This window comes from Dermacentor albipictus, chromosome 9 (assembly GCF_038994185.2).
Source record: "Dermacentor albipictus isolate Rhodes 1998 colony chromosome 9, USDA_Dalb.pri_finalv2, whole genome shotgun sequence".
NCBI classification, from domain to species: Eukaryota; Metazoa; Arthropoda; class Arachnida; order Ixodida; family Ixodidae; genus Dermacentor; species Dermacentor albipictus.
In genome coordinates this window covers 30,993,235-31,019,928 of record NC_091829.1, presented here as the reverse complement: position 1 = coordinate 31,019,928, position 26,694 = coordinate 30,993,235, and the positions used below count along the sequence as shown (strand labels likewise).

The following is a 26,694-nucleotide window of genomic DNA, read 5'->3' as shown; positions in this document are numbered from 1 at the left end:
TACTTTGTAGCCGCTAAAATTTTATGTGTTTTAGATTCGGGGGCGGCTTAGAATCGGGTAAATATGGTGCATGTGCAGCCACCTATACTGCCACTAAAGGTTTGCTGGTTAACGGCTCGCCTCTTTACGGAATTGCGCGATCAAATAACAAATCCTACCAAACCATTGTCACTGCAACAAGCGTACGACGTCGAGTGCATAGTTCCTTTATCAACGCGAATATCTTTCTAGAAGCGTTTGGCTATTCGCCTGCTTTGACAATCATCGTCGATGGTATCTGCGCGATTTCTTTCTTCAGCCCCTGTTGATCACTTCGAAGTATGGTCACCATACTTCAACTATGTCCATCTTCGTTTAAACTTTGCGCCTTGTTTGGACTACATGCAACACGCAGCATGGCTTCGCGCTGCGTCGGCTTCTCCATGCCACGCTGCGCCACAACTCTTATCGTAACCTCACTTTTTCCATGGATTAAATGCATACCCTTAAGAGTGTAGCCCCTTCTAGAGAAAATATATCTTGAAGTGTTTTTTTTTTAGGCCGAATCCATGGAAAATTTCGATCGATCACATAACCGTTATACTGTTGGCATATTCAGACACTATATAGCTACGCACTACCCCTTGTAGTACTTCCTGCATATATACTATCAAACGTAAAACCTTATAACTTATTTTGAACTGTATGATCACGTTGTCTCTGATAACGTCCATCTGATCGTCCGTGCCATCTACAAATATTTGTGCTTGCAGTGTTTAAGCTTTCATTTAGCCCAACGGCCGAGCCTATCTACTAAGGGTGATTGGATGATTAAGGGTGATATTAGGGGTGATATCTATCAAGAGTGCATCGCCTCTTTACTTCACCGGTCTGTATATCGCCGCGCGTCTTCGAAGGGTCTACCTCTACGCGGAGGTCACGGTGCCTGACTGCAACAGGACCATCGAGGACCTGGACTTCAAGTGGGTGGTCGACACTCCGCTGGTGCGCTTCAACTTTGGCAACCAAAACTCTCCAGTCTACAGGGTCAGGCCATTCGACCTGCCCGGTACGTCTCTTGTCATAACGGTGGCGCCACACCACAAGCGTACAGCGTTCGTTCATACTTAACCCGAACGCGCCTTAAGAGGAAGCGTTAGCTCAGGAGTTTCTACATAAATACATGGGAAACGGAGAAATTGTTTTTCTCAGCAACCACTGCACCGATTTTGAAGACGCTTGTTAAAATCTAGGAATTGCAGGAAGCACGTATTTCATTTAGATTATCAATACTTTAACAAAATTCGTGAATATTACAAAGTTTCACAAAACTCAGCTATCAAGTTTATAACTATAACTCAGCAATCAAAAAGGATGTCACAGTTCTATGAACTGAACCTAATAATACATCTAGATTGGGCAAAGGTTATGTATTATACACCGCTCTAATATATAGCACTAATTTTTGAGCAGGACTTTTGCGAAACATCTAGTAGACATCGTTCCAATCCCACGTCAGCGGTAAACGTATATCAACTTTGTCCGCTTTAGATGATCTAACGGATGCAGTTTACAGAACTCGGTTATTTCTCTTCGGTGCAGCGTTACGGAGTTGTAAACGTCGTGCTTCAGTATTTTTTTAACCAACCAGTTCTCAGGCATGTTAGTAAAATTTCCAAGCCATAAGCCAAAGCTCTGCTACCGTCACTAGACCTTAGCATCTTGTCTAAAACACATCTAATTTCATTGACATCAGTCCAGCCGTTGCTTCATCAAAGTAATTCTGCGTTTTATATGTATTTGAGTGGAAAAATCGTATGGAGTTCGTATCGTTAGTAGCGTATCGTATTTAGTTTGTATCGAACTAAAGCTTCCTCTTAAGCTCTTCTTTGCTGCAGAAAGTGCCGGATATTTCTGGCCCAGAAATCTTGAATAGACTACCTTATGTCGTCTTTCTTCCAGAGCATTTGATTTTTTTTCTGCTTACAAGCCGCCTTTGTTAAAGTTAAGCCGATTGAGACGCATATTCATTGTTCGCTCTAAGGCGGACGAAGGCTGTACCCCTCTTATCACTGTAATCTTTATGACGGTGCGCACGTTCGAACGTAAAAGTAACGGGCCATTCTGTAACATTAAAAAGCGCTAAAAACCGTACCCGATATAATGCTTCTTTTACGTCAAGTGTAAAGACAGCATACGAATGAATGAGCCGACAATTTTAAAGCAGGACGGAACACAGCTAGACCATACAAAGCGCGCTTATCTAAGACAATGCACAACCAACTGGCCCCCATACAGGTACACCACGACGCCGCAGTTGCCTTAAAATATTCATCTGAGTGTTACTGCCATCCACGTAGTACACTGTAAATCAATTTACATCCTGAAGGGTCATTAAATGCACAAATCGGTGCATAACTCACAACCTTACACCCGTAAAGGCGTAAGAGTGTGAATTGTAGACATAAAACACCCTTAAGGCTGCATATCAGTTTACGGTGTACCTTTAGGCCTATAATGGAAACTAAGCGAAACATGAAAACTATCGCGGCTGTCGTCCAAGGCGAGCGTACAGCCTCTTGATGTGAAAATGGGCGCATATGAGTATATAGGTTTTACTGCGATAGAGGTGCATCTATAAATGCCACCGCTGTTATTGGATTCCATCACGAATGGCTTAGCCCGAGGAAGTATTACCTTCCTTTAGAAAGTTTCCGTAGACTAAAAATAATTACATTTTCTTACGGTTAGTATGGGAAAACATCAAGCTAACATTCAGGTGGTTTTCCGAATTCGAAAAATGATGCACGCGCGTACCATTTGAAGCGTATGCATTTCAGCCGTATCGCAATCTGTGAACTCGATATTATTTTTCTTTTCATTAGCGTTGAAGATATGAATAACAGTGGTAACGTGAGCAAACAGAGAAAGATAGTGCGAAACTAGATCTAGAGTGTTCGTAAAGTAGATAGATAGGAGAACAGATATAAGCCAGCACAAAAAAAAAGGCAATGCGCAAATATGAGTAATTGGAACAGCGATGTATTTGGTCGCATATTGTACCAATATTTCTGTGATATGTAGTGCGGTAAGTCTGCAGTGTGATGGGCGAATTATTTTCTAATGTTTTTGTAGTATTTCCTGAAACTTCTAGTCGCCCTAAGTTTGCTTATTAATGTTATAAATAATTTGGGGAGCGCGTTGCAATTGCTCGATCCAAGCAATACAGAGCTCAACGCCTCGAAATATGCGCCAGCAAACTTTCGGCGACTGACACTGGCGATTGAATTATTTTCGCAGAACGCCTTACGCCTTTGCGAAAAAAAATAATTATAATGCGTCACGCCAGTTTTGTTCCGCAGTGCTGCTAGAGGGCGCCTTGTTCATTCTCTGCGTCCTCTAACGGTTAGTGAGGCGGACTGCCCAGAACGCCTGAAGCAAACTGTTCTTGTCTCTATATTTTGTGGGCATGAACTAAGACACACGTGATACACTTAATTTTTTTTTTTATATGTGAAGAACCTTTCGGATTCTTTTTTTTTTTTGACCGCAGCGGACACGAACGTGACGTTCACGCTGCGCGTCTCCAACTACTACGACGCCGAGGAGTACGGCGAGGCGTCGGTGACCCTCGTCGTCGGATCGCCTCCGCTAACGGCTGTCATAAAAGGTGCGAACAGTGCTAAACTTTTTCTGAGTGGCGCTCGACTCGTGTTTCGATGCGGGTGCGTGCGTGCGTGCGTGTTAGCTTATAATCTGTCTCACTGCCTAATCTGTCTTCACATACTACTCGAATTCGCATTTATTTACTTATTCACAGAGGCCCTCAGTTGAGGATTACACATAAGAGAAAGTAAGTAAACAGTACAAACCTGCAAACATGGTTACGAAATAGCGAAAAAGAAATGTTAAATACAAACGCACTAGGATAAACGCAGCGTAGGACCTCGAAATCTTTATTGTACTTATTGACAAGTCTCTGCAATAATTAATTAATCAATTAATTAGTAAAGGCGGGTGCTCAGCCAGGAATAATGTTGAATGAAATGCAGTATCAATGTGAGGTTACAGGTGGTTCCACTCCGTAACAGCGCTTGGTATGACTGAGCACGCGTACTTTGCGGCACTGATATGCGTTTGACTTCAAAACGATGATCCCGGTCTGGAAAAACGATTGGCGCTGAGTAAAACAAGATAATCGTGAACAGCTGCGTGATAGCGATGCTTATAGAACAAAGACAGCCTGTCCTTGCCTGTTCAAATGCTTGTCAAATACTCGTCAACAGTCGTCATATTGTCGCCATAATGTTGTCACATATTGGCTGAGGCTAGTCCTCAAGTACATTCCCAGTGCTAAGAACGGCGTATGTTGTATACCCTTCTCCGTGAAAATTGGTGAAGCTCGTGCCCGTTCCGGTCATTACAATCCAGGTGGCCCTGTCCGGGTGGCTGGTGTAAGCCAGAATGATGTCGTTATTGACGGCTCGCCGTCAAGCCCTAATGTGAAGCCGCTTGTCTACCAGTGGAGCTGTCTAGACGAGGTAGGTGCACCGACACTAAATGTATCATTAAATCCTTCATAACGCATCATCGTCATCGTCACCACCGCCGTCATCATCATCGTTTACTTACAGTGCCTCTAGTGGGCACTAAAAAAGTAGGAACAGGAAACACCCTAGTCTAAAAATACTGCAGAAAAATTATACTGACGTCTCCCCTGCCTCCGGAACTGACTACGGCGTCCCTCGTGAACCGTGTAAAGCTGTGGGACGTCAAACTCCACGAAAGAATAGCGATGTGAATGTCTGTAGTTCTCTCTGTTGTGCCCTCGGTCCCGAAAAAGTCGATTCTGTCGTATCGACAACTTCTGCAGCGATCTTGGCGTTATGTTCTTGGTAAGATCTTGATGAGGGCTAGTTGGTTCATACTTAGAACTGAGGTGAAACAGCGCGAAAAAGACGAGGACACAAGGAAACAAATACCAGCGCTTGTCTGTGGTATTTGTTTCCTTGTGTCCTCGTCTTTTTCGCGCTGTTTCACCTCAGTTCTATGTTCTTGGAAACCGGAAATCCGGTGCCAGGTAACCGGAAGTCGAGCCCTCAACCTCATGTTCGGAAGCATAGTGTCATCTGAAGGACATATGATAAACGCTGGTAGGCGTATATTGTAAACTTTTCACGTGCTTTCTCTCTTTCTCTCTTTCTCTCTCTCTCTCTCTCTCGAGGACCTGCAACCGTGCTACGACTACGGTCCAGCAGCGACCGGTGACCTGCTGCTCGACCCACTGGAGGCGAACCGCGGCGTGCTCCGGGTCATGGCCGAGAGGCTGGAGCCCGGAAAGAGACTCAACTTCACCCTGGAGGTCTTCCGCGGGGACAACAGCAGCGCAGACAGCGCGGCTGCCTCCACGCTGGTCGTCACACGTGACGAACCCATACCTCTGGTGAGGAAGCGACGCGCAGAGTTACCAGTGCGGCCGTGAGCTTGGAGCACCGTAACTTCCGGAGTACAGGCCGCACGGTCACTTTCACTTGTATAAATAAGTAAGCTAAAGGCCCTTGCCGTCAAACTGGGACTGAAAGGATTTGGGGGATAAATGACGTGGGAGCGCCAGGTACTGATTGCTCCTAACGTACCGCTGAATAGTTAAGGCAACCGCGGAAAACAGCGTTCCACTTTCCTCGCCTTTAACGACCGTTGTCATCAAACGAGTCTCGTGATTTCTTTCGGAAAACGCTGTTGCTTTGTCTTATCACCGCCAACACACGCATAAAATTTCAGTAGTCGCTGTGCTTACCGCCTGCAATCTTTCTCTAAGTATTAGTTGAACGCTCACAAACATCGTGACATGCTCCGTTGTAAACAAGAGGGCTTGCAAAGAGTTGTAAACGATAGTGGGGAGCGATCACCGTTGTAAACAAAAGCGCGCTCGTTTGGAACAACCAGCGCGCAAAAAAGGATTACTGGTTAACCATCTGACTGATTGATTGAGTGATTAGACCTCGGCATAGAGAGAGCTTCATTGGCATTGTTATCAAGCACAGTGGATAACCCACTGCGTCCTCTGGTGCAGGTATCCCTTGACGAGATACTGGTTGGCGGCAAGCCGGTGTACGAATATGACGCCGCCACGGAGTCCTATTTGGTGAACGCGGGTCCAATGGTTGTCGTCCACGCGGTCTTCTTCGTCCACTCAAAGTCTATATCGATCAACTGGAACGTCCCAGGTAGACGAAATTGCCTACTACATGTCCGACTAAACGTTGATGTGGTCTTCAATGCTCAATTTATTAACGCATTAGCATCATGTGTGTCAAAGTTGACAACAAGTTGTAATTCGCTTCTCGAATAGGCGGAAGTGTGTCGAATGAGCTCCAGAGCAACACTTAGAAAGGTGGTGAACGCAGTTTGAATCATGAATAGGGGACCTCAAAAAAGTAGTGTACCTTGATGCCTAACGCATTTCTCTCGCGCTTACCGCTAAATCGCCACACATTCTTTCTTCCGCTCGCTCTTTAGTCCAGCATGCCTGAGACGGAAAGCGCACTTTATTCTGAATACACGAGCATTTATGAATTGGTGCATTATAGTAGCCATTCATTGGCGCTGCGCCGTAAAACCCTAACATGTTTCTGCATTGTGTTCCTTTCTTGAGGGGCGATATGCAGCTTTGAGCATGTTTTTTATTGCGGATGGTACACGAATACAAACTGCTCACGGCCCAACGATCGGGAAGTCATAGTGTTTCCGCTGTACTTTTTTTTGTTAAAATTCGAATAACATTACAGTGAACGTGGCGCTGACAATCGCTCTCATGTGTACCTTTCTAGGTTTCCCCTGCCAGTACAGCACAGCTGGTGTTAAGAAAGGCTTGGAAGGGCACACTTACCTAACGCTGCCTGAAGGTATGTGTACTGTAAATCTTGTTTGTCTCATGGCCGTACAGTTCTCAGTGGCATCAGTTTCGCGCATTTCGGCGTATGAGGTGGGGCTGGAACGCATGGCGTCTCGAAATGTGTGCAGTTTGATAAGCGTCTTAGAGCGCAGCTTAGGCGCCCGTTCCTGTGTTTAGCGTCGGCGTCCCTCGGTGTAGTCCCTCGACGTCTCCTCTTGACGTAACCGAGAGAACGAGCGCACCGAAGGATGAAAGAGCGAACGCGGAGCGCTGCGGGGGATAAAAGACGGCGATAGCGAAGAAAGCGGGAGGAGGAAAGCGAAGGAGGAGGGTCGCAGCGGTATCATGAGCCGGAGAGCTGAGGAGGAGGGTGTGGTGAAAGCGTGAGAAGAAAGGCGTAGTGCCGCGCAAGACGGGCTGTGCGGCGACGATCGCTACGAGATGACGCCAGCGTAGCACGCACGCCGTCGTCTGTTCACCAATGGTCCACCGGTACCATATGTGGAAACAAAGCGCTGCATGAGCGGAGGTCTCTCTGTGGAGGCGGCTGTGAATCGCGCCCATGCGTTACCCACGCACTGCCTCTAGCGATCTACCGACTAGCGAGGCAGTCGAGCCACACTTTCCTCTGTTTGCAATCTGCCGCAAGGGACAGATTTTTCCGCGCCAGCCGACATATCGCAAAATGAAAACACGTGTAGAGCTGCGCTCAAATTTCGCGTTAGGGAGTATCGTAATCTTCGGTGAATTTTCTTTTTCCTTTGAGATTCTGACCTTGTCGGTGCTCGGGAATTCGTTAGTCTCTCACTCGGTGTATTCCTGCGCGTGCGTGTGTGAGTTCCGTAGCACCACGATCTCGGTTTGGTACCGTTTGCACCACCCCCCGTCACATTTGAAAGCGGGCACCGTCGGCTGGACACTGGCAATCGTAACAAAACCAAAGCTCAGATGAAGTTTTCTTTCAAAATAGTGGCCACCTAAGAAATGCTTTGTTGTTGTTGTTGTTGTTGTTGTTGTTGTTGTTGTTGTTGTTGTTGTTGTTGTTGTTGTTGTTGTTGTTGTTGTTGTTGTACTTCAGCACCTCCTATCATCAGTTGTTCAGTTGCGTGTCATTCGTTGCATGGCAACGAATAATCATTTTTTAAGCTTTGCAGAATTTTAGAAATCGTTTGTGGCAGATAGCATAATTCTACTCCTTGAGCTGGATTAGTCGATGAAGCGGACATGTACGAGAAACTGAAGCACATAGTAAACTCATTAACATAGCTGCACTACTTCTTAATTAATTATCATAATTAATAACAAGCATGCACTCAGTAGCAGACACATTTGACGTTTCTCAATCGTCGGTCCTGCTGTGCTCGGAAAGGGTGCTTAATTTTCTGCAATCGGTTAGCGGTGAAGTGATATGGTGGCCAAGCGCTGCCGACATGGCCCGCAGCAAAATGGCCTTCCTGGCAAAAAGCGGTGGGAAAGGCTCCCGGAACACCGTGGGATGCATTGATGGTGGTCACAGACGACTGCAGTGCTTCATATGTAAACCTGGAAAAGTGGAGAATCTGTAATGCTGTAAGCAGTCCGCAACAACCAGAAGAGGTTTTTATGCGTCTTCATTGGCTTCCCTGGTTCCGCACATGACACCCGGGTGTTGAAAGAGAGCACCTTCTTTGAAGAAGCTATTCCAGTTACGTGGCGCTGGCGTATATTTAAATTTCGCCCCAAGGTACGCGAGACGTGTGGTCGATCACCTTTATAACGAAGTGTTTGGGGCCTCCGAAAGCATTCTTTATACAGCTAACTTCGCTGTTAATGTCGGCGCACCCTACAGCTCACAGTGAAACCGGGACAGAACTATTCGTTCGTTATACAGATAATTTCGTTATAAAGGCGCTCGACTGCAGTGGCTTGCGGCTCGTCACGTGTTTGACGCATTCGAAAAGTGCATGGCCCACGGGCGGAGTGTGCACTTGCCGGCAGTCCTCTTCCGAGGATTTGAATCCGACTGCGCACCTCAGTAAATCTCGTGCGCCTTCTGCTCCGGTGTGAGCCCGCTCTGCTCCCCCTTCTCCCAAGGAAGCCTGGTTCCCCACGGCTCTTACACGGCCCAGCTGGAAGTGTGCGAGAAGTCCCGCTGCGGCGGCATCAACGTGTCGGTGAGCGCCAAGCCGGGACCCTCGCTGTGCCGGCTGCAGTTCGAGGCCGAGGAACCGGTGGAACAGCTCAACGTGGTGAGCTTACTCGTTCGTTTTTTATGCGAAGCATACTAGCCGCACAACCACGCTCTTCCTTGCTGCGCCGCGCGCGGCCGCGTAGCTACCATATGACGTAATAACAGCTGCAAAAGCGGAGGCTCAACTCGCGCGCTCGCTTGCGGCCGCGTAGGTATACATAGCCGGGTCTCAGCTCGTGCGCTCGCCTGCATGAGTTGTTTCTTCGTCTAGCCGAACCAAATATAGCCAAGCAACAGCAGTTCACCAGGCTAAACAGTGGTTCAACAACTAAAATAAAGGCTAGTATGCTTCGCATCCTGGGCTTAACCTTAGCTAAGCCACAGCCATTTTTTTAATAGTAATCTTTCGGACAAGCAACGACTCGACCTCGGCTCGACCTCCTCAACCTCGACCACTCCCGGAGTGGAGTGGTCGAGGTTGAGGAGGAGAAGAAGAATAGACATGTATATACTGCTGCAGCCCTAGTGGGAGCGCGGCTCAGAATAAGTTTCCGAGCTATGCTCGCAGTAGGGCTGCAGAAGTATGTGCCTCTTCTTCACCCGAAGCGTGTCGCTGAACGAGTGGCGAGAGGTAGTCTGTTGAAATCTAATGGTATTTTCGCCTGCATCCGTGACTTGATTAGTTCTCTGCGACTTGTGCTATGTGGTTGGCGTCGTGCGCTCGTACCAGTTTCAATCTTCAACTTGTATATAACTTGTTATACAACTGTATATAACATTTCCAACGCATTCAGCTTTCGTGTTCAGGATAATGACGCCGCGATGACTTTCTTGAGCCAATAACATCTTGCGTGATCTGATGCCAGCTTGACTGTCCGAGCACGACCGTAGAATATTCATGTTTTTCTGCCATTTCCTTCCTTATATATTTATCTGTGTTCTTTAGATACGAATGCTTCTTTCGTGCTGTGTGTTTTAAGTTAAACGGGCTTTTCAGTACCCTGAGCTCCCGTTTTGTCACACTCTGTGTGGCATAACAAACAATACAATTGGCGTTCTGCCTGTTGTTGCAGACGACAGCCGTGGTACGCGCATGCGCAGTGCCGCCCGGATCTCACCCGATGACGTACCAGCTCTGGGCGCACGACGGTGAGGTGGTCACGGTACCGCTGACCACCGTGCAGCGCTCCCCGTTCCTCGAGTTCATCGTGCCTTCGGCAAACTTCAGCGCCATCTGCGTCCAGGCGAGCGACATTGCGCTATAAATCGTGGCCTCCGAGATCCAGCGTCGCACGCCGTTGCAATCTCGGAGGCCACGTATCAATTCGAACTTGCACTATGCTTGCGTGTCGGAGCGGGCGTCTTGCGATGCACTCTGAATGAGGATGCGCAGAGTGACGTACCTGTGAATTATACGTTTTTTTAAAGCTCTGCCAAACGGCGGCACTGGGGCGGGCAGTTTTATGCAATTACAGCAAGGCTATAGATCCACCTGCACCGAACCTCCTCCCCCTCCTTCTCGGAGCGGCAGTTAGCGTGCATTGTTTTCAACTCAAGTGACACAAATGCCATAGAAATGCCGCGCAGTACAACCTGCAAGGTTTTTTGAAGACGCAGAGTTCTACACTAGAAAACTAAAATGAAGTTGAAAGTAAACAACAAATGTGGTTGATTTATTGAAGTAAATAGCGTGATTTATTTTACCGAAACTTCACAGAGTGCGCGCAGTAGTGGAGTGCTCCGGATTAAATCCCTTCTGCATTAAATTTTGTTTTCTAAGAGGGAAAAAATTTGACAGAGCTTTCTTTCTGCCAGAATTTCCCAAAGATTCGATTTTGTAAAGGAAAGCCTAATTGAGTTATTCACAAGCGGGAACTGATGCGTACCGTGTATTATACACTATACCAAGTTACGGGTATACTTTACAACCATACAAAATGAGGTTCTGATCGGAGAAAACTTGCGGAAAAAAATCACAACAATTGAAGAAACTTGATGCTTCGCTCTAATAAATGAGGTGTGCTCATAAAATTTTTTTTTGTACGGAAACAAATTTCTGCTGTTGTCTGCAAAACTACCCATAACTGCATGCCGTCTCAAATATTATATAGTAATAACTTATTAACATAATTTATTTCTCGTTCAAAACTTCACAGTAGATTGATATGAAGAGCTAACAAACCCCTTGTTTTTTTTCTGTGCTTCTTTCGTGTGCAGAAATAACAAAACCTCTTTGTTGACAATCTTTTTGCTCAGTGAGTGACGAGCTGTCGTAGCGCATATTTCGAGAGAAAAATAACTCGGAACTTATTTCCAGAGTTCCACCCTCTATGAATTTCATTGCCGGAGATGACACAGATCACGGTTATATAATATTCTTTGTGTTGATTTTATTAAGTTAGAAAAAACATTGTTTTATAAGTATAATATATGGTACGTACACCACGCCGCAACGTGTTACTGGCGAGGTTGCTGTCAGTGGTCCGCCATACATGCTTCGAAATGCATGTGTAAGGCCCCGGGCGTCGTCCCCGGGCTCTTTTTTCTCAGTGACACTTTTCATCTAGTTGTAATATTTGAGAAGTTGTTTGAATAAAACTAATTATGTAATTAGGCCGAATGCAAAGTATGAGCTGAATATCTCCAAGCGGCAGCAAACATTACCTTGGTTCTGATCAGCTACGTGGCATTTGCATATTATTGAAATCGTACACTCCTGGAACGGCTGCACCCTTTGGGGCTTATCTTGTCCCACAACAATAATCGTCATCTGCCTTGCTTGCGTTTCCTTTCTTGAAAACTCGGCGCTCGCTACTTTCCTGTCGAGAATGCTATGTCACACTGATAATGCGCAAGCCGTTCGTGACTGGAAAGTACCGGGCTCGCAGCGTTAAAGAAAGGAAACGCGGGCAAGACAGATGACGATTATTGTTGTGGGACAAGATACGCCCTAAAGGGTGTAATTTTTTTAAGAGTGCAATCGTCGGTGAATTTTTCCTTCTCACGCTCTCGCCGTACCCTCCTCCTCCTTCCTTCCTCCTCGCGCTCTCTTTCGCTCTCGCCGTCTATAATCCCCCGCTGTGCTCGTTCACTCGGTTACGCCGAGGGACGCCGGCGCTCAGCGCAAGAACGCGCTATAGGAATTGCACTCTAAAAAAACCGCAAGAAGTACACTGCCTGCAAGACAGGGGTGATATATGATATACCTTTATCATGTGACCGACGATATGTAGAGAAAAACAGGCAGGTGTTTGAATGACAGTACAAGAGAGCATGCAGTACCTTTGGAAGGAATCTCCGCTGGGCATCTCGATTTTTCATCGTCGCCATTGCACCGCACAATTTCACCACATCCAGGTTTTAGAAAAAAAATAAAATGGCTGTGGCTTAGCTAAGGTTAAGCCCAGGATGCGAAGCACACTAGCCTTTATTTTAGTTGTTGAACCACTGTTTAGCCTGGTGAACTGCTGTTGCTTGGCTATATTTGGTTCGGCTAGACGAAGAAACAGCTCATGCGTTACTCTGCTTCGCCTTCAAGAGTGGAACGCGACAGCGTTCCCGTCGACCCGCCAAGGGGTGTAAGACATTGGGCTACGGCGCAGCGACTACGCGCCCCGCATTGGACGCGGTGAGCGTCGAGCAACGCAGCGTTCGGCGCGGCAACAAAATGTGCGCCTGACCAAGCGACGCACGCCTGAGCCTTAGAAACAGCTCGTTTCTAAGGCAACACCGCATTCACTAGAGGCGCTTTTGTACCGCTTTGAAGCATATCGTACTCGTGGCTCAGTGGTAGCGTCTCCGTATCACACTCCGGAGACCCTGGTTCGATTCCCACCCAGCCCATCTTGCAAGAGTTGAGCCAAAGCCACCTAGAAATATATACCGCCGTGACGCCGCGAGCGACGGCGTGAGTTGGAGCCCCGTTTCTCCTCTGTCGTGACGTCACGGTGTCACGTGGTATGGCATGGGGTCAAAGGTCATTGAAGGCGACACCGCCGCGCCTGAGGAGCTGGGTTGAGCTCTCGTAATATGCTTCGCATAAAAAAGTAACGACAAGCTGACGCGCGAAAATTTAGAAGCCATTGCCATCGACAGATGTGGGCAATCATGCATCAGTACACCATCGATACTACTAAGAGAAAAAGTAAATAGCTGCTGCGCAAAAACGAAAAACGACCTTTCGCGCTAGGCAACGGATAATCGGCATGAAAAAAGAAGAAAGAAAAAAGCTTTGGCTGTCTCGTGCTATAAAAAGTGTGGGAAACAAATAATTAACATTCCGTTGCCACCAGCGTGCTTCTTCTTTCCTTTCAGTACGTTCTGCTAGGTACCGTTTGTCCTGCGCGCAACCAACGAGCTCGGGTGACAACTAGTTTGCAGTTATTTGTCGGAACTCGCACGTAATATCAAAACGACTATTTTCTCCCTAGAGACCTTGCCTTGTGTCACTGGTTTTAGATAGAAACCTAAATGTCTTGGCAAATTTTATGGGCGACCCTGAAATCAATGCTCAAACAAGTGCATTTTTTAAGCAACGACATTTTATTGTTCAGTTAGCCTAGCGATAAGATTAGCAGAGCAGTCATTAAGCTGTGAGCGGACCCCAGCTGGCTCGGCTCTCTTTAAGAGGTGGAAGGGCAAGTTTACTGAGTTTTTGTGGGTGGAGCTTGTACTAAATTTTTAGGTTGTCACCGACTATACACTGGCGACCGCCCTCCCTCCCCCCCCCCCCCCTGCAGCTCCCGTATGTGCCGTGACTCGCGATATATTTCCTAATGTTCCAGAGCGAAGTCCAAACTTATGTGCATCCAATCACGGGTTACATATCTAGGGCATCCTGTTAGCTTTAGTAATAGGCAGGTTTCAAGCGATTGGCCTTATCGCCCCGAGTTCTAACTTGCCCTTGCTGCATTTGTTGCCGACTGAAAATGTCTGCTCTGAAAAGCGTAGCGGTTTGGGCTATAGTTGGCGCTGGACGCTATGGCGTAGGTTCGCAAAAAAAAAAGAAAGACAAAGATTACGCGTCTCCTCTCAATCTTTTTTTGTCCTCGGCTTCCTAGTTTTTTTTCTTTGTTTTTTTTATAGGCCATGGTAGCACAGTGGCTATGGCGTGGCGCCGCTGAGCTCGAGGTTACGGGTTCGATTCCCGATCCTGGCGGCTGCATTTCGATGGGGACCAAAGGCAAAAACGCTTGTGCACTTAAATTCACTGATTCGCGTTAATGAATCCCAGGTGATCATAATAATCCGGAGTCCTCCACTACCGCGTGCCTCATAATCTGATCGTTTCTTTTTTTTTTTTTGGCACGTAAAAACCCAGAGCGTAATGTGAGATTTTTCTCCTTTCTTTCTTTCTTTCTTTCTTTCTCTCTTTCTTTCTTTCTTCCTTTCTTTCTTTCTTTCTTTTCTACCTCATTTACGATGATTATATTATCATATTGAGACCCTTCTTCTGCGTTTCGAAAAAAATCTCGTTTCAGGCCTGCGACATGTCGCAGCAATGCGGCGTCTTCTGCAACGACTCTCTGGAAACCGTGCCTTCGGGGAGCCAGAGCGAAAGCCTCACGATGGCCTTCAAGAGGTCCGCGATGCAGTACCGTCAAGGTAGATCGTCTTTATTCGCTCGCCTTCCGGCTGCCAGAAATTCGCTTTCGAATGCGTTCATTTTGACGGTCGCCGTACTCTAACTTGTACCCGAGCCCTGTACGGTGCAATGCCAGACGTATGCGCCTGTTCTGTATGCGCTGTAATGTCTGTTACTGGACAAGTATCGGCGCGTAATTGTACGGCTCAAGTATATATGGTCGAAGTTCATGAATGCAACTCTTCTGTGCTCATGCCTTTTTAATTATTATGACTGTCAATTTTGCAAACGCGACGCCACAGCATGATTACGTGGAAATTATTCAGCATGATGTTATCATATTAGTTATTTTGCTACTTTTGTTTTGGTGCAATCGTCTGTATTCTCTTTTTGCCTTTGTGCTACTATCAACCCATAGGCTACGGGCTCGTCAAGCTCCTCTATCCGCCGCTCCTCGATTTGTTGAAATTGACGGATATTGATTGATTGATTGATTGATTGATTGATTGATTGATTGATTGATTGATTGATTGATTGATTGATTGATTGATGTCCACAAGCTCCTTACCAATCCGGTGGATTATTGCCCAGTAATGTCCAGTACCCATAGCAGCCATGCTACATTCATTCGAAGTAGTGATGAACAGAATACATACCCTTCCTATGACTATAGCGATGAAGTTAGAAGGCCCTTGCAAGACATGAACTACGGAAAAGTGGCACGAGAAGATTGAATAACAGTCGATTTAAGCAAAGATGAAAGAGATACCATGCTTGAAAAGCTTGCGGCACTTTACCGCGCAATGACTCGCGACTTGAAGTGTATCAGAGAGCTGGAACAATGCCTACATTAGCTTGTTTTCAGTATTGTATAAAATATTCACAAAAATAATTTCCAATAGAATCAGGGCAATACTTGACTTAACCAACAATGAGAACAGGCTGGCCACAGGAAGGGATGGATCACATCCAATTGAGAACTCTGCAGAGTACAATCAACCCCTCTATGTCGCTTTCATAGATTATGAAAAAGCATTTGATTCAGTAGAGATATCAGCAGTCATAGAGGCATTGTGTAAGCAAGGAGTACAGGAGGCGTACGTGAATATCTTGGGAAATATCTACAAGAATTCCACAGCTTCCTTGGTTCTCCACAAGGAAAGAAAGTTACCTATCAAGAAAAGGGCCAGGCACTGCGATTCACTGCATGCTTAAAAGTACTCAAACTATTAGAGACGGAAGGCTTAGGAGTGAAGATAAACGGCGAATATCTCAGCAACCTTCGGTTTGCAGATGACGTCCGATCCAGTAATACTGGGGACGAATTACAAGAAATGATTGAGGGGCTTAACCGAGAAAGTGTAAGAGTGGGATTGAAGAATATGCAGAAGACAACAATGATGTTCAATAGCCTGGCAAGGGAACAAGAATTCAGGATCGCCAGTCAGCCTCTGGAGTCTGTGCAGAAGTACTTTTATCTAAGTCACTTACTCACATGGGACCCTGATTATGAGAAGGAAATTTACAGAAGAATAAAAATGGGTTGGAGTGCATATGGTAGGCATTGCCAGATCCTGACTGGAAACTTACCACTGTCGTTGAAAAGTGTATAATCGTTGCATTCTGCCGTTGCTAACGTATGGGCCAGAAACTTGGACGTTAAGTTAAGTTAGCTTGGAAGAAGTTGAGGACCACGCAAAGAGCGATGGAACCAAAAATGTTTGGCGTAACGTTAAGAAACACGAAGAGAGCGGCGTGAATCAGAGAGATAACGGGTATAGCCGATGTTCTTGTCAACATTAAGAGAAAGAAATGGAGCTGGGCAGACGATGTAATGCATAGGGTAGATAACCAGTACAGCCGAGGGAAGCACCGTCGAGGACGGCAGAAAACTAGGTGGTGTGATGAAATTAGGATGTCTCCAGGCGCATGTTGCAATCAGGTAACGCGAGACAAAGGTAAGCGTCCTTCAGCGTACATAACAATTGACTAACGATGATTATGAATGACCAGTAACTTTATTAAGCGCGTGTGTTCACTTTCTGGGCAATTGTGTTCATCGTACTGGACGAGTAATGCGCCGGTCGCGCAAACCAGGGAACAAGCTGGCGAGCGTGGTGACGCTGGTGTCGGCGCTGTCGGAGGACGACACGGAGGCACCGGGCCGGGTGCTGGACCAGCTGCTGGGGGCCACCTTCCAGAGCACCAACGCCCAGAGACTGGAACCGGGCGACGTGCGGGCGCTGTACCAGGCCTCTCGCGTCATGATGGCCCGAGGGAACGTCGACCTGGTCTCCGGCGCCCTCGAGGCCACCTCGGTCATCTCCGAGATGGCCCTCAAGAAAAAGGCACGTCTATCAGTGCGCCGCTTGTTGCAAAAACGAATCACGCACGTGTGCGCACGATGAGAACAAAGAAAGTGATGGGAATGGAATGGAATGGAAAACTTTATTGACTCTTTTAAGGTTTTAGCGGGTCGAGGCCGAAGCCTTCATTCTTGAAGCTTGGGTCCTCTTCAGCCATGGATGGGCCCCTAGTCCAGGGCTCCACTGAGCCGGGCCGCCTCGCACGACATTACAAGGGAGTGTACAAGTGATGGGAACTCCTTTGCGCGGAAGAGCAGGCTTGTTCCATATTTAAAACCGTCTAGTCAGTTAAAGGGCGACTGTCATCTTAACGGCTAACTCGGGCTGCTTTTCGAGGTATGCAGAGCCCAACGAAAAATCGTGTCGTACGTTCCTCCAGCAATTCAATTTGAAGATCAAGTGTGTGTGAGCCATGAATCGTGACCTGGAATGAAGCTACCTCGTGCTTCTCGTTCGTAACATCGGCATGTAAGAAGCAGTGCTGCAGTGCCCACATCTTTGGAACCTGTCTTGAAGCAACTTGTGCGAAATCGTATAGCCTCAAATACAGGGTGATCACGCATCTTGTGATGTCAGAAAGTAACGTCGTGACGTCAGTTCAAGGGGGCTAGGATTCTTTTGACGTCACTTGTGCCGTGGCAGGATTCTCATGGCCATTCATGAGCAGCATGTGTTCAAAGTATTTGCTGGCATAAAGGTTTAGGTAACAGCCTGATCTTCACATATCCCAGTCCCCCCTTTTTTTTTCATTTGTCATTTTCTCAAGGAAGTTGTCCGACGTACGAACTCCTACATATCACTGTATTTGAGCACGCCGTCTAAAGGTGTTTCCACTCTATAGCGCTCCTTTTTCTTGGCCCGTCTAGATTCCTGTCGGTTTCGACACGCTCGAGGCCGTGTACCTGTGGACGCGAAACGTGAGCGCCCGTTACCCGGACAACGACCAAGTTCGCAGGAACGTCGAGAATGCCCAGAGGAGAATCGAGGAGGTATAGTATAGTTTAGTTTTTCTCATGCATCATACGATCCATGAGGATGTGATACATGTGTGCACGCCAATGTAGACTTAAGCGAGAGAAAGAGGGAAATTTAATGAGACGTGAAAAAGAGATGTTGGCCGGATGAGCGTGCCTCTGGCCAGCTACTTCTACACTAGGGTAATATTGAAGGAGTAGACAGAACAAAGACGTAGATTATCCAAAGCACTTAATTTAACAATCATTCATATAAACTAGTAATTTTCACGCAAACTTCAATGTGAACTGATCAGCAGTAAGTGAAGAGAGGAAGCCTCGGTGCGAGAACGTTTTGATAAGGGGACTTGCCCTTGTAAGGCCCTTTCGATTATACTCATTCGTCACGCTGATGAGGACTGATCGTCTCGTCGAAATATTGACACCAGGCGTAGGGCTATTCTTGTTCACAAACTCCGGACCACTTTAAGTCTCGATAAGGGACTTGTTTACATCGAGGTCTGCTAAATACTTATTTTCATTATTCACCGTGATCGAGAACAAATCTCGTCGAAGCTCTGACTGCACGTTGCTCTGACCGCACTGTTGACCAATTCATGTCTCAATCTTACTGTGACTTCTTCAACTTGTTTGGTTAACCAACTTATAAGACAAAAAAGGATTTGGGTAAGGAATAGACATAGTATAAATTTAATGACCACGCAACGAGTGATGGACTAGACAATGTTGAGAGGCAAGAATACATTGGTGCGGAAAACCGCTAGATCAGGCGCGACATTGTGACCACTTCTCAATCTACCAAAACACTCGGTGCCAGGTGACAGCTTCCAGGCTTCCCAAGGGCCAGCAGGTCCGTTTCGTGGCTGACCAGGTGACGCACATCCACCACCGGTTCCTCAGCCGGGACCAGGTGACCATCCCTAGCCTCAACAGGCCCGGAGCCACAGACGTCGCTGTCAGCTTCGACAAGGCCCTATGGGAAAGGTGAGAGCAGGGCTCTTCACAAATGGCGAGGTTGCTCCGCAAGACAGGTGCATATAGCTGCAGGCTTCACGGAGGTGATCGCCCGAGCACCGGTTAACTGAACGTTTTGTTTGTTTGCTGACGCCGATGAATGCAACCTCAATTAGCTGTATACGACGTGGTGACGTGTTTAAAACAGGAAGCATGGGATTTAGCAATGCTGAGAAGATACGTAAACATTACGTGCAACTCTTTTTGGCATGCATACCTCCAGGTCGGATGTGCGACGTCTTATACTACTATGTCACGCGAGACGCTTTCGATTGTCATCAATCGTGATCGGAATCAAATTTTTCCTTTTCTATCGGCTCCCTTGGGAAGCTTGCGCAAAGCAGCCAATCGCAGTGTAGAAGTTTGATCCCGATCTGGCTCGACCCCGATCGAAATTGCCAGATGTGACACCGGATGTTCCCGTATCACATATCAGGTTCCAGATCTGGAAGTGTGGTTCCCGGATGTGCCAAGGTGTGGTGCTCGTGATCACGGTGCACCAGACCAATCCTTTCGTGGGCAGCGACGTGGGTACCCGGATGACTCCCGTCGTTTCGGTCACCTTCCGAACACCAGACACCGGTGAGCGCGTTTCACGATGTTGTAGTCGGCTGTTGGCCGAGTCGGTTGGCGTTCGTTTTTCTTGCAGCACAAAGGGTCGGCATTTCACGAGATGTATGTTAATAACGTTCTTGCGTAAAGACGACCTTGTGAACACGGGTCCTGGTTTTGGCCGCCGAGTAGCTCTTTTCAGAAGCACTGAAATTCCTATTAAGGAAAGCAGAAGCAGAACGTCAATGAAAGTGGTGCGATTAAAGGGAGTTGAGGCTTCCGTGTTAAATCCGAAGCGTCTTTTTTTTTTTGCCGAGCTGTGGTCGTCGTTAGGCTTTCTTTCCCTGACGCGAATTTGCCTTCCCACCAGATGAAATGTCGTCCAGTTATTGATTTCATACCACTAATTAGCCATGCCAGAACTACTAGTGTTAATATAACGTGAGCCGATGGAAAGGCCTAAGAAATGGAAGGAGTTCGCGGGCTGTGTCATTGCTCACGAACTCCGCAATCATTCCCGATATTTAGCAGCGCTCTTGCACAGGCCTGTACGTTCCCAATCGGGATTACAGAGCTGCCAACCGAAACGGAAGTTACTCCAGAATCATTCAGGAAATTCTTGAATTCCGGAGTGGAATGACCGTTCATTCTACAGAAGTAAAGAGGGAATGGAATTGAAACTATTTTAGTCCGACTGGAATTCGAATGTGATGGCTTCTGTTCCACGGATGTTCCATTCCTTTACTTTTCTGCTGGAGGCGCCCCATAGACACACGGGTTTGCTGATCCCTTTAGGCATTGCTGTCATGCCGTATAGAACAAGAAAAACAAATAATCAAGGCTGTTGTAGTATTCTGCAAACGCCTTCCTACTCCCCGCACCTGCCAGGCGCTTAAATCACCTTGCATAAGCAAAACCCTCAGATGGTCAGCAGCTTCAGGGGTATACAGTTTTTCACACGGTGTAGCTCATTGCTGCGTTGATGGAATGGAATGACAATGCGCGGCCATTCCTATAGCGGCAGTGAAAATTGGCTCGTACATTAATTTGGCGGAACTGAAAGGAACGTATTTTTGCAACTACCTCATTCCCCGGAATTAATATGGAAATGAAATTACAGCCCAACTGCGCAACATTGCTCTCGATGATCGACTGTCGATCGCCGAGACATCCAGGTGGATCGTTAATCTACTACGTCAGCGGCAATGACGACAAAGCTCGCTGACCTCAGCGGCGCGTTACTTAGTTTAGACAGTTAGATGCGCGGGGTTTAATGTCCTAAAGCAACGCTAGGTCTACCAGAGACGCCGTGGAGGAGTGCTCCGGAATAATTTTGTCCACCTAGGGATTTCTTAATGTGCACCTAAATCCAAGTACACGAGCTTCTTCTTTCTTTTTTCATATTTTTTTGCATTTCGCCTCCATCGAAATACGGACGCCGCACACTGGAAATCGTGCCCGCGACCTCGTGGGCTCAGCAGTGGAAGGCTGTAGCCACTGCGCCACCGCGAGGAACTGTCGAATGGTTTCGCCACTGTGGAAAGTCGCATACATTCTAAGAAGAGTTTACACCCCTTTGGAGTGCCCCTTCTGCCACACAACGATAATCGTCATCTGCCTTGATGCGTTTCCCTTCTTTAACGCTGCGAGCCCGGTACTTTCCAGTAACGAACGGCATGCGCGTTATCAGCACGATAGCATTCCCGACAGGAAAGTAGCGGTCGCGGCGTTTTCAAGAAAGGAAACGCATCAAGGCAGATGACGATTATTGTTGTGTGGCAGAAGGGGCACGCCAAAGGGTGTAAACTTTTCTTAGAATGTATATGCTTCAGCACCATACATCCCGCATCTTCCCGTGTATCGGTGACGAGGTGTCTATTTTACTAACCGACAGTCTTCCGATCCTACGTGCCCGATTCCACTTCCCACTGCCCTCAGGGGAGGCGGTGCATATATGCTTCAGCACTGTACATCCCGCATCTTCCCGTGTATCGGCGACGTGGCGTCCATTTTTACTGACCGATAGTCTTCCGATCCTATGTACCCGATTCCGCTTCCCACTGCCCCCAGGCGAGGCGGTGCATATATGCTTCAGCACCATACATCCCGCATCTTCCCGTATGTTGGCAGCGTGGCGTCTGTTTTACTAACCGACACTCTTCCGATCCTATATATACCCGATTCCACTGGCCCCAGGCGAGGCGGTGCGGGGCGTCTCGCTGCGTGACTCGCTGAGCCTGCAGATGCGCCAGACGGGAAACGAGTCCCGCGTTCACGGCATGGTGCTGCGCTGCTTCCGCTGGCACGAGCGGGACGAGGAGTGGACCCAGAGGGACATGACGGAGCTCGGGATCAAGCAGCGGCAGGTCACCTGCCTCGCCTCTTCCACCGGCTCCTTCACCGTCTTCGAGGTCGAGGACGGTACGACCGCGTTTGACCTCTTCTGCGCGATGTGTGGAAACTGTGTGCGCCGAAGAACCGCGTAGTCGTCGACCTTCGCCATCGCCGCCACCCTTCATTATCGTCGTCGTCTGCTCGGTTAGGTCTACTGCAAGAGCAAAGTTTGTCCCGAATCTCGTTAAGATTACCCCTTTCCTGCACTGACGATGTTAGCCGAGTCCTTTATTGTGAATAATACAGGCGCAATGTCAAAAGACAGAAAGTCAGTACTGATCTACAGATTAACAATATAACGAGAGGCCGACACTCGATTTGAGATTAAGTGAAAAAAGGTTGAGTTGGGCACGTCGTGTAATGCGTATAAACGGTGGTCCTTTAGAGTGTCAGAATAGATGCCAAGGGAAAGGAACCGCATTCGAGGGCAGCAGTGAATCATGTGACGTGAACGGGTTAGTATATATGCTGGCACATACGATGGTGTCAGGTGGCGCAAGACAGAGGTAATTGGAGATCGCTAAGGCAGGACAGTACTGATTGTGCTGGCTATGATGACGGTTGTGATGCTTGCTTTATTCTTGCGCGGCCCAGGCCTGAGCACGGCGGCCATCGCGGGAATCGTGGTCGCCTGCCTGATGAGCGTGTTCATCATCGCCGCCGTCATGATGTTCATGATGCACAAGAAGCAGCACACCGGCTCCGCCAAAGTGGCTGACCAGGGACCACGTTGAAGCAATAAAACACAGCCATGCCTTTCTTCTTCACATCGTTTAACGGTATAGCTATGGCGTGAAAAAGATTAGGGCGTGCGGCAGAAGATGTCTGCCTCCCCCCTACCCCAAAAAAAGAATCCATAACATTTCATGTGCTGCCATCTGAAGTATATATATATATATATATATATATATATATATATATATATATATATATATATATATATATATATATATATGGCACCACGATTTTCTTAAAAATGCACACTGACGTCTCTGGAACAACGGAATTGGTAAGGCAGCTGTGCTGATTGCATTCTCCTCAACTCTCTAAGGGGGTTTGTGTAAGAAAAATATTTGAAGTAACCACGGAGCACCCTGCGGTGTAACCGCAGGGTGCTCTGTGAAGTAACCACGGAGCTTTTCGATGTGAACTGAAACCGGGCGAATGAGACAGGCACAGTTTTTGGAAGTAGCGGTGAGACCTCGTTAGCATTTGCTGCGCGTCTCTTAGGGACGAAACGAGCCCTATACACACTGCTTATCTTAGGTTCAAGCTCGCACGTTCAACTACAGACGACAGGCAATGTGCAAATGCAGCGTGAAATTGTGTTTATATGTGCAATGCTGCATTACATTCGCGACGAGTGCGTCGTAAAGGGACAACGCCAACGAAAAAAAATCTAGAAGCCATATATCTATGATTGTCAATGAAGCGAATAGCCGAACGTGCTTAGGACGCTATTTGCTTTATGGAACGATGCGCTTCATGGTGCATATTTGTCGCAGTGAAGACATATGTGGCGTGTCTTGTTTCATTGTGGGATTCCGTAGAGAACAGAATCATTTAGCCTTCACATTTGCAGCGGTAGTTTAGCTGCATGGTATAATTATAAGCCAAATTATCATGTGTGTTATCTCCAGCGGCGCCGCCGTGGTAGGCGACTACCATCCTCCTTTTCTGCAGACGCCAAAACCTCGGTTGCGCGAGAGCACGTGCGTCTCAAAACGCTATCAGTTGGCGTTCGGCGACGGGCACGCCCACCAACTCGCTTGCTTGAAAGCACGTGCGTCTCAAAGCGCTATCAGTTGGCGTTCGGCGACGGGCACGCCCACCAACTCGCTTGCTTGAAAGCACGTGCGTCTCAAAGCGCTATCAGTTGGCGTTCGGCGACGGACACGCCCACCAACTCGCTTGCTTGAAAGCACGTGCGTCTCAAAGCGCTATCAGTTGGCGTTTGGCGACGGACACGCCCACCAACTCGCTTGCTTGAAAGCACGTGCGTCTCAAAGCGCTATCAGTTGGCGTTCGGCGACGGGCACGCCCACCAACTCGCTTGCTTGAAAGCACGTGCGTCTCAAAGCGCTATCAGTTGGCGTTCGGCGACGGGCACGCCCACCAACTCGCTTGCTTGAAAGCACGTGCGTCTCAAAGCGCTATCAGTTGGCGTTCGGCGACGGACACGCCCAGCAACTCGGCTGCGCGAGAGCACGCGCCCTTTGTAACGGCGGTTTGTAAACGGGCGAATGGGGCTAAGAAAACAATTCGGTTTAAGAACTCGCACTTTGCATAAAACTGTGACTGAAAGGACCTCCAATAGCAAGTTGAGGCGTCCTGCACGCGGTGCCGCTTCAAATGTACTTTTTTCGAACTTTTTTTTTGCTATCAAGGCGCAGCTGCTACGCACCTTGATGAAACCTCTGTTCTTTTGCTATGGTGCTGTATTGTGGCGTCATCTGCCATACAGTCGGCTAAGAGTGGTGCTGCTTCCGCGATTTTGACGCACAGATTTGCGTTTCTTTCCGCATTCAGTATTCTTTTTTTTTAGAGCGCAGCTCTTGATGGCCCGTTCCTACGACGAGCTTCGGCGGCGGCTTAACCGAGCGAACGTGCACAAGAGCGAAAAACCAAAGAGCGAACGCGGAACGGCAGATGAAAGACGCGAGCCGCGAACGGCGGAGACCAATGAGAGCGGCCCCTTTCATTGACGTGCGCGCGAAACTGGTTTCATGCGGATCCACCAGACCGTTCGATGCGTAGTCGTATGTGGTCTCAGCCGCACCGCTTGTTTCGTACTATCGTCTGCTCGCGTCAGCTCTCGCTCGCGCTTGTTTGGTTTGCTTGGTTTAGTCTCTTTCGCGCTTGTTTCGATTAATTGTCATGATTTGCGATTGTTTTGTAATCTGATTGTATGCGCGGCGCGAATTGTGTAGTACTTTCTGGAAGCCAAGCGGCACCCGCGATTACACTAGAACCTTCAACAAGTCATGTATAAAAGTGCACAGGCTTTCCCCGCAGATCAAATTTTCTATGATTGCCTACTCTGCTACATGTCTTTCTAATTCTTTTCCTCAATGTATCGCCGAATGACAACACGAATAGAGCTGCACTCAAATTTCGCATTAGAGAGTATCGAAATCGTCGGAGATTTATTTTTCTTTATAAGATGCATGACACACAAAAGGCTTCAGACAAGACACGGACCACTGTAAAGGCTTAAGTATAAACTGCTATCGCAAATAAAATTATTCGGTTATTCCTGCTCGTTGCGTCTATTTTAAATCCAATCTCGCGCCGCGATCTGCACCTTTATCAACAGGCCTTTTGTCCGATTCCGATCTTGCACTTCGGCACTCCTAGCACAGCTGCTCTTTTTTTCTCCCCGTGCATTTAAACCCAGAAACCAAATATGAAAACTCCAAGCACATTTCCCAGCCGAACACGCACGCTACGTGATTACGAGTTTCGCCGCGGTATAAAGGTTCAATTCCACCGGCGACTTGAGGAGGCCGCGCGACCGTTTGCGACTGCCGACCGAAAAGCGACTGAAGGCGACCGATGCTCACACCGGCAAGCCCGGGCGAGCGCGACCAGCATGCTAGTCGCAATCCCGGAGATTATCGTTATCGGCGAGAACTCTAGGGATTTGCGCGGTTCGCGCGAGCTTCGCTGGTTCCGAGTTCAGGCATCAGCCATGGATTTTGATTCGAGCGAAGAGGAAGACGTCGTCCCTGTGCTTACCTGCTCTGCTGCGGAGGCTTCTGCGCTGCCACAGCTGACACCATGTTGTTGTCGTTATTGTTGTTAGCGCGGAAGCCTCCAAAGAAAAAGCGACGCCAGCGGAGCACCCGGGCCGCCGAGCCGGCCGGCCACGCAAGCCGCCCGAACTCCGCCCGCATGACGAGGAGCAATATCGAGAGTAAGTTATCATTTCTAGTTCGCGTTGCGTGGGAAGCGGTGCGTAAGTTTTGTGCTTTCTTTTGCCCGCTGTTTAGCTTCGTACGAATGCCACCGCGTACTTTCGACGCGTTGCTGGAATTGCTGCGCCCCAGCATCGCGAAGCAAGATACCAATAACATTCCCGTAGTCTGCCATATATGGTGGCGTGGACTTTGTATTTGGTGCGACGCAGGAGGTACGCCGCATGAGAACACATGCTAACAAACTGTCTGCGCTCCGCTGATTGGTTTGGCAGTTTTGCGACCGCGGTCGCGTGACTGAAAAAAAATCGAGCGGCGAGCGACTGGCCCAGAATATTCGCTTTTCGAGAAAAAGCGACCATTTGCGACCAATTTGGTCGTGCGACCGCTGTCAGTCGCCGGTGTGAGTGAGCCTTAAAACGCAGAACAGCGCGATAGTCATACGCCGTTTAGCGAGTCGGTCGTCCGTACATTTAAAATAAAAAGCAAATTCGGCTTTACACCACAGTTGTGGACTATAATGACTCCTTTTCTGAAGTTCACTAAATTAAATCTGCTTTGTTACCTTAAAAAAAATTACGAACTTCCTTTCTTGAATTCTGCGTTGCAGCCGCGACGTTGACACCCATCAGCGTGATGTCGCTATCTTTGCAGTATTTTCGCGTGTTTTTCTGTTCTCTGTGAAGAAGAGTGTTGTCACGCTTAGTCTTTGTTCCCTCAGGAAAACAAGTTCCTACTTACTTTTAAATTAAGTATCCTTGCAGGACGAAGCCATAATCTCCGACGTCTTTCATCAGGAAACATAAAGCTTGAGTATAGCGGAGAAAATTGAGATCCTTATCTTTGCGG

At 47.8% G+C, this 26,694-nt stretch overlaps 2 protein-coding genes across 2 annotated transcripts in view; both read left to right on the top strand.

Annotated features, from left to right (window-relative positions):
* The window catches only part of LOC135912729 (uncharacterized), a 70,573-nt gene extending 47,878 nt beyond the window's left edge, over window positions 1-22,695 (top strand). Inside the window, exons 17-31 of the mRNA XM_070525637.1 lie at window positions 897-1,048; window positions 3,533-3,649; window positions 4,411-4,520; window positions 5,204-5,422; window positions 6,053-6,206; window positions 6,810-6,884; window positions 8,948-9,102; window positions 10,118-10,288; window positions 14,525-14,648; window positions 16,726-16,976; window positions 17,861-17,983; window positions 18,786-18,952; window positions 19,419-19,564; window positions 21,731-21,955; window positions 22,523-22,695. Of these exons, the coding sequence (XP_070381738.1) occupies window positions 897-1,048; window positions 3,533-3,649; window positions 4,411-4,520; window positions 5,204-5,422; window positions 6,053-6,206; window positions 6,810-6,884; window positions 8,948-9,102; window positions 10,118-10,288; window positions 14,525-14,648; window positions 16,726-16,976; window positions 17,861-17,983; window positions 18,786-18,952; window positions 19,419-19,564; window positions 21,731-21,955; window positions 22,523-22,662 (2,329 nt within the window). The 3' untranslated portion in view covers window positions 22,663-22,695. The remainder of the gene's footprint in view (window positions 1-896; window positions 1,049-3,532; window positions 3,650-4,410; window positions 4,521-5,203; window positions 5,423-6,052; window positions 6,207-6,809; window positions 6,885-8,947; window positions 9,103-10,117; window positions 10,289-14,524; window positions 14,649-16,725; window positions 16,977-17,860; window positions 17,984-18,785; window positions 18,953-19,418; window positions 19,565-21,730; window positions 21,956-22,522) is intronic.
* A 2,922-nt stretch (window positions 22,696-25,617) lies between these two features.
* Window positions 25,618-26,694, top strand: part of mRF1 (mitochondrial translation release factor 1) — a 38,997-nt gene continuing 37,920 nt past the window's right edge. The window contains exon 1 of the mRNA XM_065445260.2: window positions 25,618-25,844. Within this exon, the coding sequence (XP_065301332.1) occupies window positions 25,709-25,844 (136 nt within the window). The 5' untranslated portion in view covers window positions 25,618-25,708. The remainder of the gene's footprint in view (window positions 25,845-26,694) is intronic.